At 35.1% G+C, this 15,513-nt stretch overlaps 1 protein-coding gene across 7 annotated transcripts in view; it reads right to left on the bottom strand.

The window, feature by feature from the left end:
• Mbd5 (methyl-CpG binding domain protein 5) overlaps positions 1 to 15,513 on the bottom strand; it is a 407,001-nt gene that overhangs the window by 9,093 nt on the left and 382,395 nt on the right. For all 7 annotated transcript variants that reach the window (XM_063259600.1, XM_063259599.1, XM_063259605.1 and 4 more), the window contains 2 exons: positions 12,968 to 14,176; positions 831 to 904 (listed from right to left, as the gene is read on the bottom strand). In XM_063259600.1, coding sequence (XP_063115670.1) covers positions 831 to 904; positions 12,968 to 14,176 — 1,283 coding nt within the window. The remainder of the gene's footprint in view (positions 1 to 830; positions 905 to 12,967; positions 14,177 to 15,513) is intronic.

Genomic DNA, 15,513 nt, shown 5'->3' with positions numbered 1-15,513 from the left:
ATTGTTCTGTTCTGATCTGCTTTGTTCCATCCTCTTTTGTCTTAATCTCTTTAAAATAAAAATTTAAAAAATATTTGGGGATAAATATAAGGATTATATTGTACATAAACAAAAATCAATATGTAATGTTTTTAATTGTTTGATAATACACAAATCATAACAAGTTAATAAGTATATCAATGGTATATTTTAAAATAATATATGTATGTATACAAGGTACGTTTGTAGTTCTCTACATTAGTATGAATGTGAATTAATGTGAATAGTCAGTATAATAGCAAAGATGATTTCTAATATTGGCTTTCTGTACTACGCTATATATAGGAAATAAAGATCTAGAAAAGCTTGAGTTCAACTTTTTATAATTCTAAAGAAAATCTATTTTAAAATCCATACCCCTGCTGTGACCAATATTCATTAGTGAGCATCAATTTGACTAAATGATTAATCTGCCACATTAACATGTGTACAACTAGGTGTTAGTTCTCCCGCCCCGAAGTGTTTGAATTGCAAATAGACAGACTCACTAAATTTCTAGAGTGTATTTAACTGATATTTAAAGAACTACTAACTCTATTTCCTACTAAATGAGAGAGGGATAAGGTTAAAGGGAGGGGCAGATCCCACACACAGAATAAACATAAATTGTTAAAATATTTTTTGTGATAGCTAGTTGGACTTCTCTGTAGTGCTTCTCTTCGGTAATAAACTACTGGACTGGACTGAGGCAAGTCACAACATACACCACATTTTGGGATTTTATTGTCCCTCTGAAGGAAAACCAGTAAATTTAATTCTTGAGAAACAAAATAGAAAACAAAAATGCTTACTTTCTGTTTCTTTTCCGGGCTCGGTTGTAGGCTTCCAAACCTTCTGTTAGTGTCTTCAGCTTCTCGGACTCCACCTGAGTGAAGGTATGAAGACCAAATCACATTACCCACACCTGTAATTGTTAAACACGGTTTTTACTTTCCTGCCGTACAAGCAGGTGCACCAGGAGAGGGAGCTCTAAGTTTCACTGCCCTCTCAAATCTGTCCTTGCTCAACCAGCAGTTGAGCCTGTGGCTCTCAGCTCTAGTGTCAGTAGAAATGGAAGACTGGCTTCAGAGTCATCAACATTTGAAAATAATACCTGGGGAACAAAACTTGGAATTAAAGTGACTTTTGATTCACAAAATCATATTAAATCAAAGCCTTGATTTGCTTTCTCCACTGCTTGATGCTTAGCAACCACACATTAGAATTCCTGCAAGGAACATGAGAGCCATGATTAGGGTGGGTTTTGCGGCCAAGAGATTGGAGTTTGAATCTTACCTCTTCCCATTTAACTTTTCTAAGACTTGGTTTCCTCCTTTTAAAAGTAAGGACAAATAACAGCTACCTTCCTGCTAGATTTGCTGTGAGCATTAAAATGTGACATCATGTTGCATACAGCCTAGAGTAGAGCACTTCTTATTATTTAGGATGCATTGTGCTCTGCGGAGGCCAAAAAGCAAATGGGGTAACTGGCCAAGCGTGCCTCACGCTCATGTGGGAGAAGGGTGCTATCAGTAATACCTTGTGGCATGTCCCCTCTCCTGTCCTGCTTTATCACTGCCTGTCTGTGTAACGTGCCACTGTAACAGTTCAGTCACTAAGTGTGGTGGAGGCAGTCTCCATCACACCCTCCCACCTGCCCGGTGATCTCTATCAGGGTTCCTGAAGTCACACACCCTCTCAAAAAAATGATAAAGAGCAAAACTTGTATGTCAGTTGTGAATAAAAGGGCTGTTAGAAAACTTTTCTATTTTTATTGACCTGTAAAAAAAAATCAATCGAAGTAAAAACAGTGTTGCTTGCTGTGTAAACACAGCTTTAAGGCACACATCCAAGCCATCTGTTACTGTAGTTTCTCCTCCTTGCTCCTAGGCCACTTTTATGTAAAGATTCAGAGTTCATAAAAATGCCTAAGAAAGAAAACATATACTAATAAGCAAATCAATTATTAACTTTTGTCTTTAAATCTTTATGTCCGACCCAGTAATGCCATGCATAATTTCTCCACAACCCTTTCAACTCTAGTAAGAATAACAAAGTATTTCCATCATGTAGGAGCACAAGGATTTCTAATTGTTCAACAAGGTAAAAAAATTAAATAATGGAAGTTTTTTCTTTTCATTCTTTGTACTGTGTTCCACAGAACGCACATACCTCATAAGCACAAGTTCACTGGGACTGTCTGATCCATTGTGTGCCAGAACAACAGACAACTTTGTTTCTTATAATATTTCACATATTAAACAATATCCTGCTACTGGATGACTAGAAAAGCTTAAGTAAGCAGAAACATCCATGTGTTAGTTTAAAACAAAACAGATCCGAGATATATTTTCACATTTCATTTTAGAAATGAGGGTCTTGTGTTCCCTCACATGTAGGGAATATGCAAGATGATGTGCACATTACACTTATGTATCAATAATTAATTCTACTTATATTTAAATCAACTTCTCGCCAGCAAAAAGGGAGTTCTCCTGCAACATAAAGTTCTGTTAGATATAAGCTGGTGAGTGAGAGATTTTAAAGGAGTTGATCAGGGCCTGGGGATATGGCTCAGCAGCACAGCACCTGCCTAGCATGTATGAGTCATGAGTTCAATTCCTGGCACCAAAAATAAATAAATAAATAAATAAATAAATACAGAAATGTAAATGATATTGATCCGGCCACAGAATGCAGGTTCACACTGAAACAAAGCAAGACAAAAAAATGAGAACTTATCCTCTTGGCTTTAATGTTAAGAAACTGTTAGATCAAGCTGTTTAAAAAAAACTTTGAGTTTTATTTTTAATTAAATAAGGAATAAGGGAGAGTAAAAACATATGTGTATTTTTATGTAAAACACACTGTTTTATCACTTAATATGATAGTACTGTCAGCTGGTATTATTTTTCTTCCACCAATAGGACTTTAGAGTTTCAGTTAACATGGCCATAATTGAAACTCAGCTCTAACTCCAAAATATTTAACTTCTTTCTACCATACAATTGCAATAAGTCACTTTATACATACATAAATTATTATTTATTTTATATAAATATATAACATCATATATGTTTTATACAAAATTTATAAATATGTAAAAGTTATATATAAAAATTACACACATAAAAATACACACAAATACATACTCAAAAATTAAACTTTTAAAAATCAAATTACAAGTTAATAGAACTTTAAGTAAAAACTTGCCCAAATTTAACTTCAAATTTTTTTTATACTTGGATAATTTTCCAGTAATTTTTTTCTTGAACTAATTCTCTACTATGGTTCTTCATTTAAATCTGTCTGTGAGGCTCTAAGGTACTGTCATAATGAACTATATTATTTATAAAAGACTCAATAACCTTGAAAGACAAAGCAATGATAGTGCTTTCTGAAACTAGATATAAATAACATAATACCACTGTGGATTTCTGCTTTGAGAAGATTATATCCAGAGGAAAATGTTTAATTATGTTCTGAATTTTAGTACTTTTCTATATTGTGTAATATATTTGAAAACTGTGTGCTGTTTCTAGGGAAATATCCATATACTAGAACAATATTCAAGAAACTCTTTAACAATATCCAAAAAAACTGCTTGCTATCAGAGAAGAACAAAATAAATTCAACTTATCAACAATTGGAAGTCATGTTTAATGATTTAATGAATAGTCCCTTAAAATTACTATGTAATTAACTTATGAAGCATAAAAATACTAGAAATCAAGTACACAAAGATAATATTAAAAAGGTTAAACATATACAGATATTTTTTAAAAACCTATGCTAAAGGAGCAAGTAATTTAAGCTATTTTGTACTTCTACCTATATTTATTGGATTCTTGCATATTTTCAAGCCAGAAGTTCCACAAATAACTTAATTCCTACATTACTGAGAAACTGGGAAAGGATTTCATAATTTATCTTCAGTCATAATCTGCCTACACAGTTTCACCCCAATAATAATGATACTACATAGTATTAACAGCTATCATGGCATAACTCTTTATACATTATTTAATAATTATAAAAGGGTAACTGAAATGTATGTATAATTATAGTTCATATATTACTTTATATATAAATACACATTTGTTGAATATTTTTGACAAAGAAAACTTTTCTTTCACTTATCTAAATTCTTTAGATACAAAAATTCTTCAACACACAGTCTCTGAGTACATTCAGTGGGGCTGGAAATATACTCATCAACCCAGGTACCATAATATAGCAGAGGATCAAGAGCTTTTCTGAATAAGGCAGAATTTCTGGTTACTTATTTTGCTTACAAGGCACATATTAAATATTTGGTAATTTAACTTTATTTGGGGTTGGCACAGCAGCATGTATGGTATCTCAGAAGTAACAAAGGCTATGGCAAAAAGAGATACAGATATTTCAAAAAGCCACATCAACCCTCTAAAAGGAGGTACTGTACATATTACAAGAATCTGGATCAATGATCCTAGATCACTTTTGAATAGAACCAGTTAGCTAGAGATGATGTAAAATTCCCTGCAGGCTTCATCCTCATAGCACTTTCTTTGTCTCAATTATTTGCTGACTCAGTGCAAGAAAAGCTGTCAAACAAAGGTCAAAGGGTAGCTCACAAGCCATATCACAGACTTCATAACAGAGATGAGACAGCTGACCCAAGCTCCCCTTTCAATTCTTCACTTCCCCATTCCATTTTGACAGTGTTCTGTTGTTGGGGGATGGTACCATAAAAAGAGTACCAGGCTTAGCGTTAGCAGCCCAGGGTTGGGGCTGCCTTAACTGCCTGTGATTTGCATCCTGAGGTGTGCCACTTCTCTGAGCTTCAGTTCTCTCATAGGTAAAGTGGGGATAAGTATCATTGTTGAGATGGCTTAAAGAAGACCATGAACATGAGGTGCTTTATAAATGCCAAAGTATTTTTTCTCAAAATGCCACTAGTGGTCAGTGAAATTATTTTAAGTGGAACATAAACAAACTTTTAAACACTTCAAATTGTTATATATTCATATATATTTATATTAAAAAATAGAAATGACAAACCTATGATTTCTCATATAGAATTAGAGTAAAGGTGGCCTGAATATATCTAGTACATACATGTCCAATACATTTTTTGAATGAATAAATTAGTAAATGCACTGGAAAAAATATTTCAAGGAAACTATAGTACCAGTAATACAAAGCTTTAGCTGAAGTCTGGAAAAAACAGATCTAAAGTGAAAAACAAATATGAAGCATTTATTAGGTTTATTACTATCAAATATTTATTAAATAATAAATACTTAATATAACTATTTCAAAAAATAACATCTTTAAACTGAAAAATGTCCCACTAACCTAAATGCAATATTTCAATATTTTTGAAAGAATGGACATGAATGAAATAATTTAGGATAAAAAGTCAGTTCATTTGTGACAGCAAGGATAAACCCAATTTTCCAGCAATACAGCAGCATTAGTGAATGTCTCCTCACTCATGGAGACAAACCCTTACTGAATCCTACTTTTTTTCATATGAACTAACCACATCCACATGACCAGTTTTAGTCAGTGGTCCTATCTGAGGCTCTGTGTGTGTGTGTGTGTGTGTGTGTGTGTGTTTCCTCTTCACTTGTGAGAGCACTGTTTTTAAATATTATAGAACTATTAAAGCATTAAAGGACATTCTATTTTAAAAATGATAACAAATTCGATATCCATCTATATTACATAAATAGAATTAAATAAATATTTGGATAAACTTGATTTTCTAAGAATATAGTGTTTTAAGAGTTTGTGTGACAGAAGCATACATTTGCCTTGGACTCTTGGACAACGATGCCTGTGTTGGCAAGCTGTGAACTCAGGACTGGGTCTGTCACCTGTGTGAAAGGAGACTCACCTCCCACCCTGTTTAACCTTGCCCGGGAACAAAAAGTTCCCAGCCTTCCACAATCAACCACAGTAAACGTTATAGTCCTACACAAGCTTTCAGTTTAGTCTTGATATTCACATTTTTGGTCTTATTTCATTCTTATTTCTTATTTCTTACAATCTCTTAAATTTTGATCAGAAACATTTAGTTGGCTTAAATTTTCCCTTTTTAAAAATTACGTTCCCAAACTATTCTCCTTTTCAAGGAGATTCTTGTGCTGACAGAGCATTGTGTCCCCCATTAAAGCATCAGCCAAAAGGCAGCTTAAGTATTGTAGATATTGATTGAGTACAGAGAAAAGGATTCATTTCTAACAGTAGTTAAGAAAATCGACAAAGCAAAGTGAATACATAAGGAATACTTTCAACAGAGAGTTATGGTACCGAAGAACACAAATTAGTTGACACCGGTAATTAAGCACAGAAAGAATATTCTTCAAAGTAAAATGTTTAAACATCACAAGAGGCACAGCTCCCAAAGTGGGTCATAAGGCTCACCGTCTTAAGATTATACACTTGAGAATGCCAAGGAAGCCATATCTGGTTATGTATCAGAGTCAAAACGTGTGTGCTTGTGATACTGAATTAAGACATAGAAAGCTTTCTGCCTCGAAATAAATTTGGTAATGGATTTAATAGTGAAACTTTGTCAGTCTTTTAAACAGTATTCAAACAGCAATTTTATTACTACCTGCCAAATACAACCTTGTGAAAAAAAGTCAAAGCATGACTCCAAGAAGTGGGGATTCTCCACACTGGCTTCTTTGTAGTTTTCTAGGTAATTAGGAGGAAACTCTCTACCAATTCAACAACAAATGTTTCAAGAAAAGAAACATTTTGGTACTGGTTTAGCAGTAAATCCTTTCTTAAATTCAGCTCATCATAATACAGATTAAACATAAGAGCAATAAAATATTCCTACCAATGAGATGATGTTCAACAAGTGAAAATGATTTCTACAGAAACAAAATAACAATTTCATATTTTGCTATTATTATTAGAGAGACAACTTTTTAAGGGTAATTTATGCAAAATCAAAAGTGGCAGATAATTATGACTTTAAGGCAGATTATTAATACTTTAGAAAGTATTTTCCTTATTTTAAAACAATTACTGAAATAAGTACAAAAATAATCATTTCTCCTGATAGCTTTATAAAGATAAAAGTAGCCATTTTCCTTTCCATCAGTTTCCTATCACTATGCCAAGATCTGAAAGAGCATCTGTCTGGCAGGATAACATACTGGGACATAGCACCGGGGTCTTATTCTTGGCCACTGAACCACAAACAGTAAAGATCCATCGTTTGGAGAGAAGTTTGCATAAGTATAATTAGAGCAACTGAAACTATCCTCCAGTATACACTTCATTACAAACTGATTACTAAGAAAAACATATTAGAAGATGCTACTTTCTGAACAATATAAGGCACATAGTATCTCTCTAGTATGGGCCAGGGATTTAGCTTAGTGGCATAAGTGCCTGCCTTGGAAGTATGTGGTCCTGAGTTTGATCCCCGGTACAAAAAAAAAAAAAATAGTATCCCTCTAGTGCTGTCACATATCTTCAATATTAGAAAAAGTAACACACCTGGGATTCACCACAACTTTTCACAGACTGTTAAAAAATCTCTACAAATTAATATTGGTGTTTTGGGTTTGGGAGGTAAGAATGTAGAGGTAGAATGTTTTAGCTGATATTTTTAGACAGATTGAGAAAAGAAAGGTTTTCAAGTTCTCTCCGTGAATTCAATGAAATGTTTCTTTCTTTTTTTTAAATTTTATTTAAAAGGAAAAAGAGAAAAACACAAAACAAAACAAAGCAGTGTAAGGGTACAAGTAATACAGAACTACAAAAAAAAACAGTAAGAAATCTCAATGAAATGTTTCAAAGTGGAACTTTTGCTTCAAATGAATAGCTAATAGTTACTTATAATCAGATATAGCAATTATTTGTGATTTGCTGAAATTCATAAAACTGTCACAAACTATTTCATCCTTTCAACCTGTTATGGCTTCTATCGAGTCATTTCCTCAAAGCCTCATGTAGTCACAGGTGATGCTTTTTGGACGTGGCTGGATCTAGAGTGTGTGATGCTGGGACAAAGGATGTGACACTGGGGTTAAGAGTGGCCCACCCTGGCTATGGGTGGCACCACCAAAAAAGAGGGGTAGCTTGGAAGGGATAAAAGAAAGAGGAAGGCTGCTGCTGCTTTCTGCTTTGCTGCCTTCTGCCTGCCATGAACTATTTCTCCTCTGCCAGGCCCCTCTGCCAGGCCCCTCTGCCAGGCCCCTCTGCCAGGCCCCTCTGCCTTGGAGTCAGCTGATGGTGGACTGAAACCTTTACAAACTGTAAGCTGAAATAAACTTTTGTTCCTTTAACTTTGTTTGTTTTTTAATTAATCAAGTTTACTGGTGTGCTTATACATAATGATCACATTCATAATAGGAATTTGTACCTGCACATGATATAATTTGATTCTTTTTTTCCCTTTCCCTTTCCCTCTCTTCAATTCCTCTTCTGCTCCTTATTTACAAAAGCTTTGTTTTGGGGCTGGGGATTTAGCTCAGCGGCATAAGCACCTGCCTTGCAAGCAGGCAGTCGTGAGTTCGATCCCCGGTATCGATAAAAACGAAAAAGACAAAAAAAAAAAAAAAAAAAAAAAAAAAAGCTTTGTTTCCATTTCTCCTGCTTTTTTTTTTGTTTTTTTCTTTTCCCTTTCTTCCTTCTCCATCTAGTTTCCCTTTCTATTTGAACATTTTCTTCCTGTTTCATAGTATCTATTATGTATTTTGGTCCTTATTTATACTTTCAGTTTCTCACACCAAAGAAATTTACAGAAATTTAAGGACTCAATCAAAAAATGGGCATCGGAGATGAATACACACTTCTCAGATAAAGAAATAAAAATGGCAAATAAATATATGAAAAAAATGTTCAAATTTGAAAGATACAATGCTGAGATTCCATTTCACTCCAGAAAGAGTGACTGTATCAATAAATCAATCAATAGTAAATGCTGCTAGGGCTGTGGGGAAGAAGAAACTCTTTTCCACTGTTGGAGGGAGTGTAGACTGACGCAACCACTCTGGAAATCAATGTGGAGATTCCTTAAAAAACTACAACTAGAGGTTCCATTTGACCCAGTTATTCTCTTTCTTGGTATCTCCTCAAAGGAGTTAAAAGCATCATAGTGCAGAGAGCAGCACAATTTGTAATAGCTAAGTTTTGGAAACAGCCCAAACGCCCATCAACTGACGAGTGCATAAGGAAGAGACAGACACAGTAGAGTACTACTCAGCCATAATGAAAGATAAACTTGAGATATTTCTAGATAAATGGATACACTTTGAGACTATATTCTTCTTTAACACTAGGTATTGGGCATTTTGTTTTAACAATGAGAAAAGTAACTAAGACACACACATCCTCAACTTGATTAGTAAATTCTCCACACACAGGTAATACATAGATGAATAATATGGTAAGTAAAATCAATTACTTCAGTTTCATAAGGGTGGCATCCTGTTCCACCATAGAGAGGAAGAATAAAGGGCTACTAAAAATTAGCATGCCTCTTTTGTGTGCTTGATATTTCATTCAGTCTATCTATGGTATTTAATTTAATTCCTAAAACATCATTCTGAAATTAATATTCTCATTTGTAGTAATGACTGCAGCTCCTGGGAGATGAAAGTATCTAAACAGGGCAACTTAGGGAACTGGCAGTGCTTGGCTTAGGCTCCCAACCAGAATACTCAACGCCAGGTCTCATTCTTCCATACTGGTTTCTCTTCAGGTCTCCACAAACTGTGTTCATAGAGTGTTCAATGCTTAAAATCACATCTCCTAGGAAATCATCTCACAAACCACAGGACATTTCTAATGTGTTGTCAGTCATTCTGCTACATATTCTACCCACCAAAGATTTACCATGTCCTTCTAAGATCATAAACTGACCAAGCCATTTACCATAATGACCAACAGAGCCTACTAAAATATTAATGTAGGGACCATGTGGATACCACAGCTGTTTGTAGATGTTCCAGCCACAGCATTGGCCTCTCTTAGACCAGAGATTACTCGTGCAACATGAAAACGTGAGAGGTGCCCAGCTTGCTTTGAAACAGTATTCTGCAATCCTACCACTTATTTATATTTTTTTATTTTGCATATTTCCAGAAAGAATTTGGAGTGGCCTGCTGAGAACAAAGCCTGTAAACTCAAAATAATAAGTGGTAAGTTGTCAGGTGGGTGAGAGAAAATAAATCTATTTTAAAACTTGAGTTAACATAGATTTTATCTAGTGGCATCTGCCTGAAATATTGGATTATTTGTTTAGTGGATTGAAACCTTGGATTACTTTTTTAGTAAGAAAACTAAGAAGCTAAGATGGTTTAAAATGAAAACATGTAAGAAAATAATTTGGCAAAGTTTTTCTTTTAAGAGTACAAAGTTAAACACTAGAGGAAATGATTCCACATTCCACTTCAGCAAAGTAGAATTACTAGCTTTAACTACAACAGATTGTTTCTGGAGTCAGTCTCTGTCTTTTTCTCTAGAATTTACCAAGATACTGGGCATTTTAGTATAGAAAAGAGAACCTAAGGCACTGCTTACCTTTTTAAAAACAGAAATCTGGTTTTTAATGCATGAGTCTTTATTTATCCAACATCACAGAGCACTAAGAGATTCTATGTAGATACAACTTTTATCAAAATTGGTTCACTTGACTAACAGGAGAAATTTTTAATGTTTCTTTAGAAACCTTTCTTAAATAGATTGTACTTTTTCTTACAGAGATACTGAACATAATTTGATCTTTCTTGATGATCGAGGGTCATTAATGTGTCAGCACAGGCTACTTGGCTTGAAGTCAGACAGACCTGTTTGAAATTTCACGTTTTCTGGTGTTATGAAATGAGAATACTATTGGGCTCACTGGGAATCATTAAATACGGTATGAGAAAGACTTGCCTTTGTTTTATGAACCATAGGTGAAAAAAGGCTTTTATAAAGTAGTTCTTTTTTTTTCATGTCCAAAAGTGAGGTGAGTCCTGAAGGACCAGAGGCTTATAAAAACAGTAAGTGCCCTAAAGCTTTTAAGGCTGCTATACCTTGCTTTTTAATGGTAGATAAATATTTCATGCATTGTCATTAATATTTTATTACGTTTTCAGTTTTCACCTCAAAATGTGTGCTTTAAATTATGTTTTCTGAATTAGTAAAATTACTTTTAGTATTTATTGATATCAAAGTTTTAACTAGAGCATGCAAATTAAAATATGAAGAATATTTGAATTTTCTGAAGCAATTTCATATTCTCTTTCAGGAATTCAGCTATTAAGTAAAATAAGGAAGAATAACCTGGATTTTAAAACATTTACTTTTACCTATTGTAAATAAAAACTAGTTGCTTATTTAAAGCAAAATAAGTGTGCTGTATTCTTAAAGACTTTTTTTTTTTTAAAGAGAAAGTTTAACATCAGTGTACAACTCGAACTCAGCAGGATTCAAGTACAGACTGATCAGCAGAGGCAGACCATCGTTTAATGTGAAATGTGTTAAAAGTACATGCCCTTATCCTCTTCAGGGCATAAAAATATGTGTACACAAGGCATTTAGGACAGAAAGAATGTTTCCAGGGAAGGCTACTATAATCTTTACATTAGTTAAGATTTTTGCCAAATGGTACATGAAAAAGACTTGATTCATTGGTACAGAATTTGTAAAAACAGTTTGGTGTGTACATTTTGCATATATAGCAGTTCTATATATATCATAAAAGCCCACTTTTGCTGTTTCTAATTATTTCTTAAATAAACAGTCAAAAATATTTAGGTTTACCAAGCTAGAAAATATTTGTCTGGTCTCAGAGACTATAGAGAATAAAATGTGTTGAGGAGAAGAATATGGAATTCATTTTCTTATCAAATGTAGAAACATTATATCAGGAGTGTATCCTGACAAGTATATATATTAAACATTATAAGCAAAGGTTTAAGGACCTCCTGCTCCTTTAGAGAAGACAATTCTTTTATTGTGTTGGCAAAAATGCTTTTGGTTTCCTGCCATTAAATCTAAGTGGCAGTAAAAATTGGAGCAAAGTTGAAATGGTTCTTTATTCAATATATTCTTTAAGTGAATAATATATAACTGTAAGAATAATTTTACCTAAGAAGATGAAAAATTATGTTTCTTTATCATGTGAGGGGGAATGGGCATAATTATCTCCTAGTCAGATATAAATTTTTCTATCCATTTTGAACATTTTGCATATGCCTTGACTAGTGAGCCAATTTTACCATTTGAAAGCGGGGGAAGAAAGATCAGAAAACTCTTGCTAATTTATTCTAAATTGAATGGTGGTTTCATGGAGAAGTTTTCATTTAACTTATAATGATCAGATTGTGTTAAGTAGAACCAGACTATGGGTTAAACATTTCCATATGTTATAAAGACTCAGAAGTTTTCTTGAAAGGAGACACCATTCTAAATTCAGACATTACCTGCTGCTTCCAAAAATGGCTGCAATTCCCCCGGATAATTCCCCCCTTCCCAGCTCTGTGTGTTACATGTAAGTACCTGGAGAAGACTCTGTCCCCTGGTACTTCTTGTTACCTGGGAGGACCCCTAATTCTGCCACAGTCTTGGACCTCCACCAGCTACCACATTGCCCCTCCCCTGAGTCTTTTATACTTGCCTTCCTCCTCTGCTTATAAAATTAAAATCTAGGTAAATTCAGGGAAGGAAGGCACAGTTGACAAAATTCTGGAAGTCTGGTTCATGAGTTAGAGTCACTCTGAGCCTAGTGAAATCTATAAATGCTTCGTAACTCACCCCTTGTTGATATGACCTTTTGGTGACTATAACCATCCCCTCTTCATTTTATGCTCCAGAAGCTTGTGAGACCTCAATGAGTCAGGAAGAATCTTAAATTCAAATCCAAAGAATCCAAAGTGATGATAACAAAAAACAATAATTGACATCTGAACAAAGGTTAGTATTTGACAATGGATAAAGATTGATATACCTTCCCTTCCTCGGGGCTTTGTTGACATGAATTGTGAACGTCGTCTTCTCTTACCAACTTTCCAGGCCAGGAAGTCAGTCCTTTGATTTGGCCCCAGACCAAGTCACCAACATTGAACGTCCTTGGTCTATAATGTATCAACTCATTTGAAGAAGGGGAATCTGGATTCCTTAGATCATCTTCACTACTAATGCTTTTAGCGTCCGACGGGCTGGGCACACACCCATTAATGCTTTTGGCGTTAAAGTCTCCATTGTAATGGATGTAGTCTTTAACCAGAGAACTTTCCAAACTATTTGAGGAACTTGGAGACTGCTCCTCTAAGATTAGATCTTGCTTTGCAGTGCTTAGCAGCTCTCCAAATCCCCTACTCTGTCTAGGCCTGTTCCCATTAATATGTGCACATCTTTCCACCGTGTTCTCTAGTCTCTCCTTAAAACTTATCATAGTTCTTTTGTAGTTATTATATTTGAAATTTTCCTCCAGAATTTTATCCCCTTGACAGTTTCTTGGTGGTAACAATATTGGGTGCTGTTCCCCAGGCAGAAATGGCAGTGTAGAGACATTGTTGGGCCTTTCATGACAAGGACTACTGTGGATATGGCCTGGATGATCTAAAAATTCCTCATATTTCCATCTGTTGCGCTCCCCTCTGGGGCTTTGCTCCCCATCCCACTGTTTTTTGGATGTGTGGCAACTTGCTGACTTGAAATACTCAAACCCATCTCTTTCATTTGAGTTTTTCCCATGGTCTAGATTCTTGGACAGCCGGGCCCCTCTTGCATTCCTCAGCCTGCCTTCGTGATCAACACCTGCCATGTTCCGTCCATGAATGACCGCACTGACAGCGCTGGAGAGATTCAATGGGTCGCCAATCGAGGCAGTGAAGGCACTCATGGCACTCAGAGCTGGAATAGGGCTGATCTGAGTTGTACTGTTGACGGCAGTGGTGATGACAACCTGCATTCCTTTGCTGGCTGCATCGACAACTGCTTTGTATATGGCATCTACAGAAGCATCACCTTGGCTACCCATAACAAGACCATCCTTCACCTGCTGACCAAGAGATGGGTCGATCCTCTGTTGTAACTCACATGGCGTATCTTGGAAAGGTGCAAGTGCCGTGTTTGGATTCTCAGGAATTGCTGTGAGCCCAGGCTGAGTGCTTATTCTCTTGTTTAGGAGAGTTGCATCTTCCTGCATTCTTACCTGAAGGAACAGAAAGAAGTTAAGGTAAGGTAGAGAGAAAAACCTTTAAGGTCTCAAAGAAAAACACCGTAATTTTAAGATTTACCAAAGTACAAATTAAACAAGAAAGGAAATATAAAGAACAAGACTCAAAAATGGAAAAAAAAAAAAGCCCATTCTTTATGAAAAAAACTCTGGATTATATTTGGAGACTTGTTTTTTTGGTTAAAATCATTCAATTGGATTTTCTTTTTTTTTTTTTTAATTATCATTGCTACACATTTTCTAGAAAAATTAAACTTGAAATAGTTGAACACAAGATTGTTTTCAGGTTATGACTTCATTTAGTGGTGTTTCTCACGGATATTTCTACTTACCTAAATCAAATATGAGAGAAAATAAATTCCTAGATGACACTATGGTTTGGAAGACTTTAGATGTCCTAGTAACAACACCTACTCCTTAGCCTTACCAGCCACTGGCAACTGTGGACATCACACTGTCACCAAGGACTATCGTGCACTGTATATGTGATTTCTAATAGGGAAGAGATGAAAGAAGGAATTGCCTATCAGGGAACATACCAGAAGGATGAGTGCAGTTTGAAAAAGTCCCCAAAGTTACTGAGATTCACCTAAAAATGATTGCTTCAGATTCTTGATACTTTGGATTTATACTCCAATAATTACTCCCTTTCTTTATTTATATTCTTCTTTATTAAATGAGAACCTGGGATTCCACACAACCTCTCTCTTAATGTTATCCTTTTGTTTCTACTTACCAGATCAAATCCAAAACTTGTGTTATTTCACCTGTCTGTTTTATCTATACTGACAGTGAGGATGCTGAGTATCTTGTGGTCAGGAATATATATATGGTTTCCAACTTGTCCTGGGGACTTGTTGCTTGCCCTTCAACACTGTGATATTCTAGTAGGTATTACTATCATTCTCCATAGCTATTTCAATCTTCCTTTGCTTTTTTAAAGCTGGTTACTGTACTGCTTTCCACACTGCTCTTAGTAGATTACCTTAATTCACAACTTGGAGCTCAGCAGGTAAGACTTGGGCCAGGGATATAGCTCAGCAGTATAGTACCTGCCTAGCAAGTACAAGTTCCTGAGTTCAATTCCAAGTATCAAAAAAATTCTTATAATTTCACACACTCCAATATTTTCTGCTCCTAACAGTACATATTTCTCTGCAACTGTGTCTGCTCTAAATCTTGCCTTGCTTCCCAGTATAAGAGAGGTCATCTTTTGCTCTCTGAGTAAGTATTTATATTTTGTATTTATACTCTGGATATCAAGTCCTCTCTTAAGGATCTTGTCTTATTTATCGTCCTTTTTCTTCTTTATG

Source organism: Cavia porcellus, unplaced genomic scaffold (genome assembly GCF_034190915.1).
Source record: "Cavia porcellus strain 051 isolate PalLab524CR breed Dunkin Hartley unplaced genomic scaffold, mCavPor4.1 scaffold_12, whole genome shotgun sequence".
In the NCBI taxonomy this organism is placed as follows: domain Eukaryota; kingdom Metazoa; phylum Chordata; class Mammalia; order Rodentia; family Caviidae; genus Cavia; species Cavia porcellus.
This window is presented reverse-complemented; position numbering and strand designations above follow the sequence as displayed.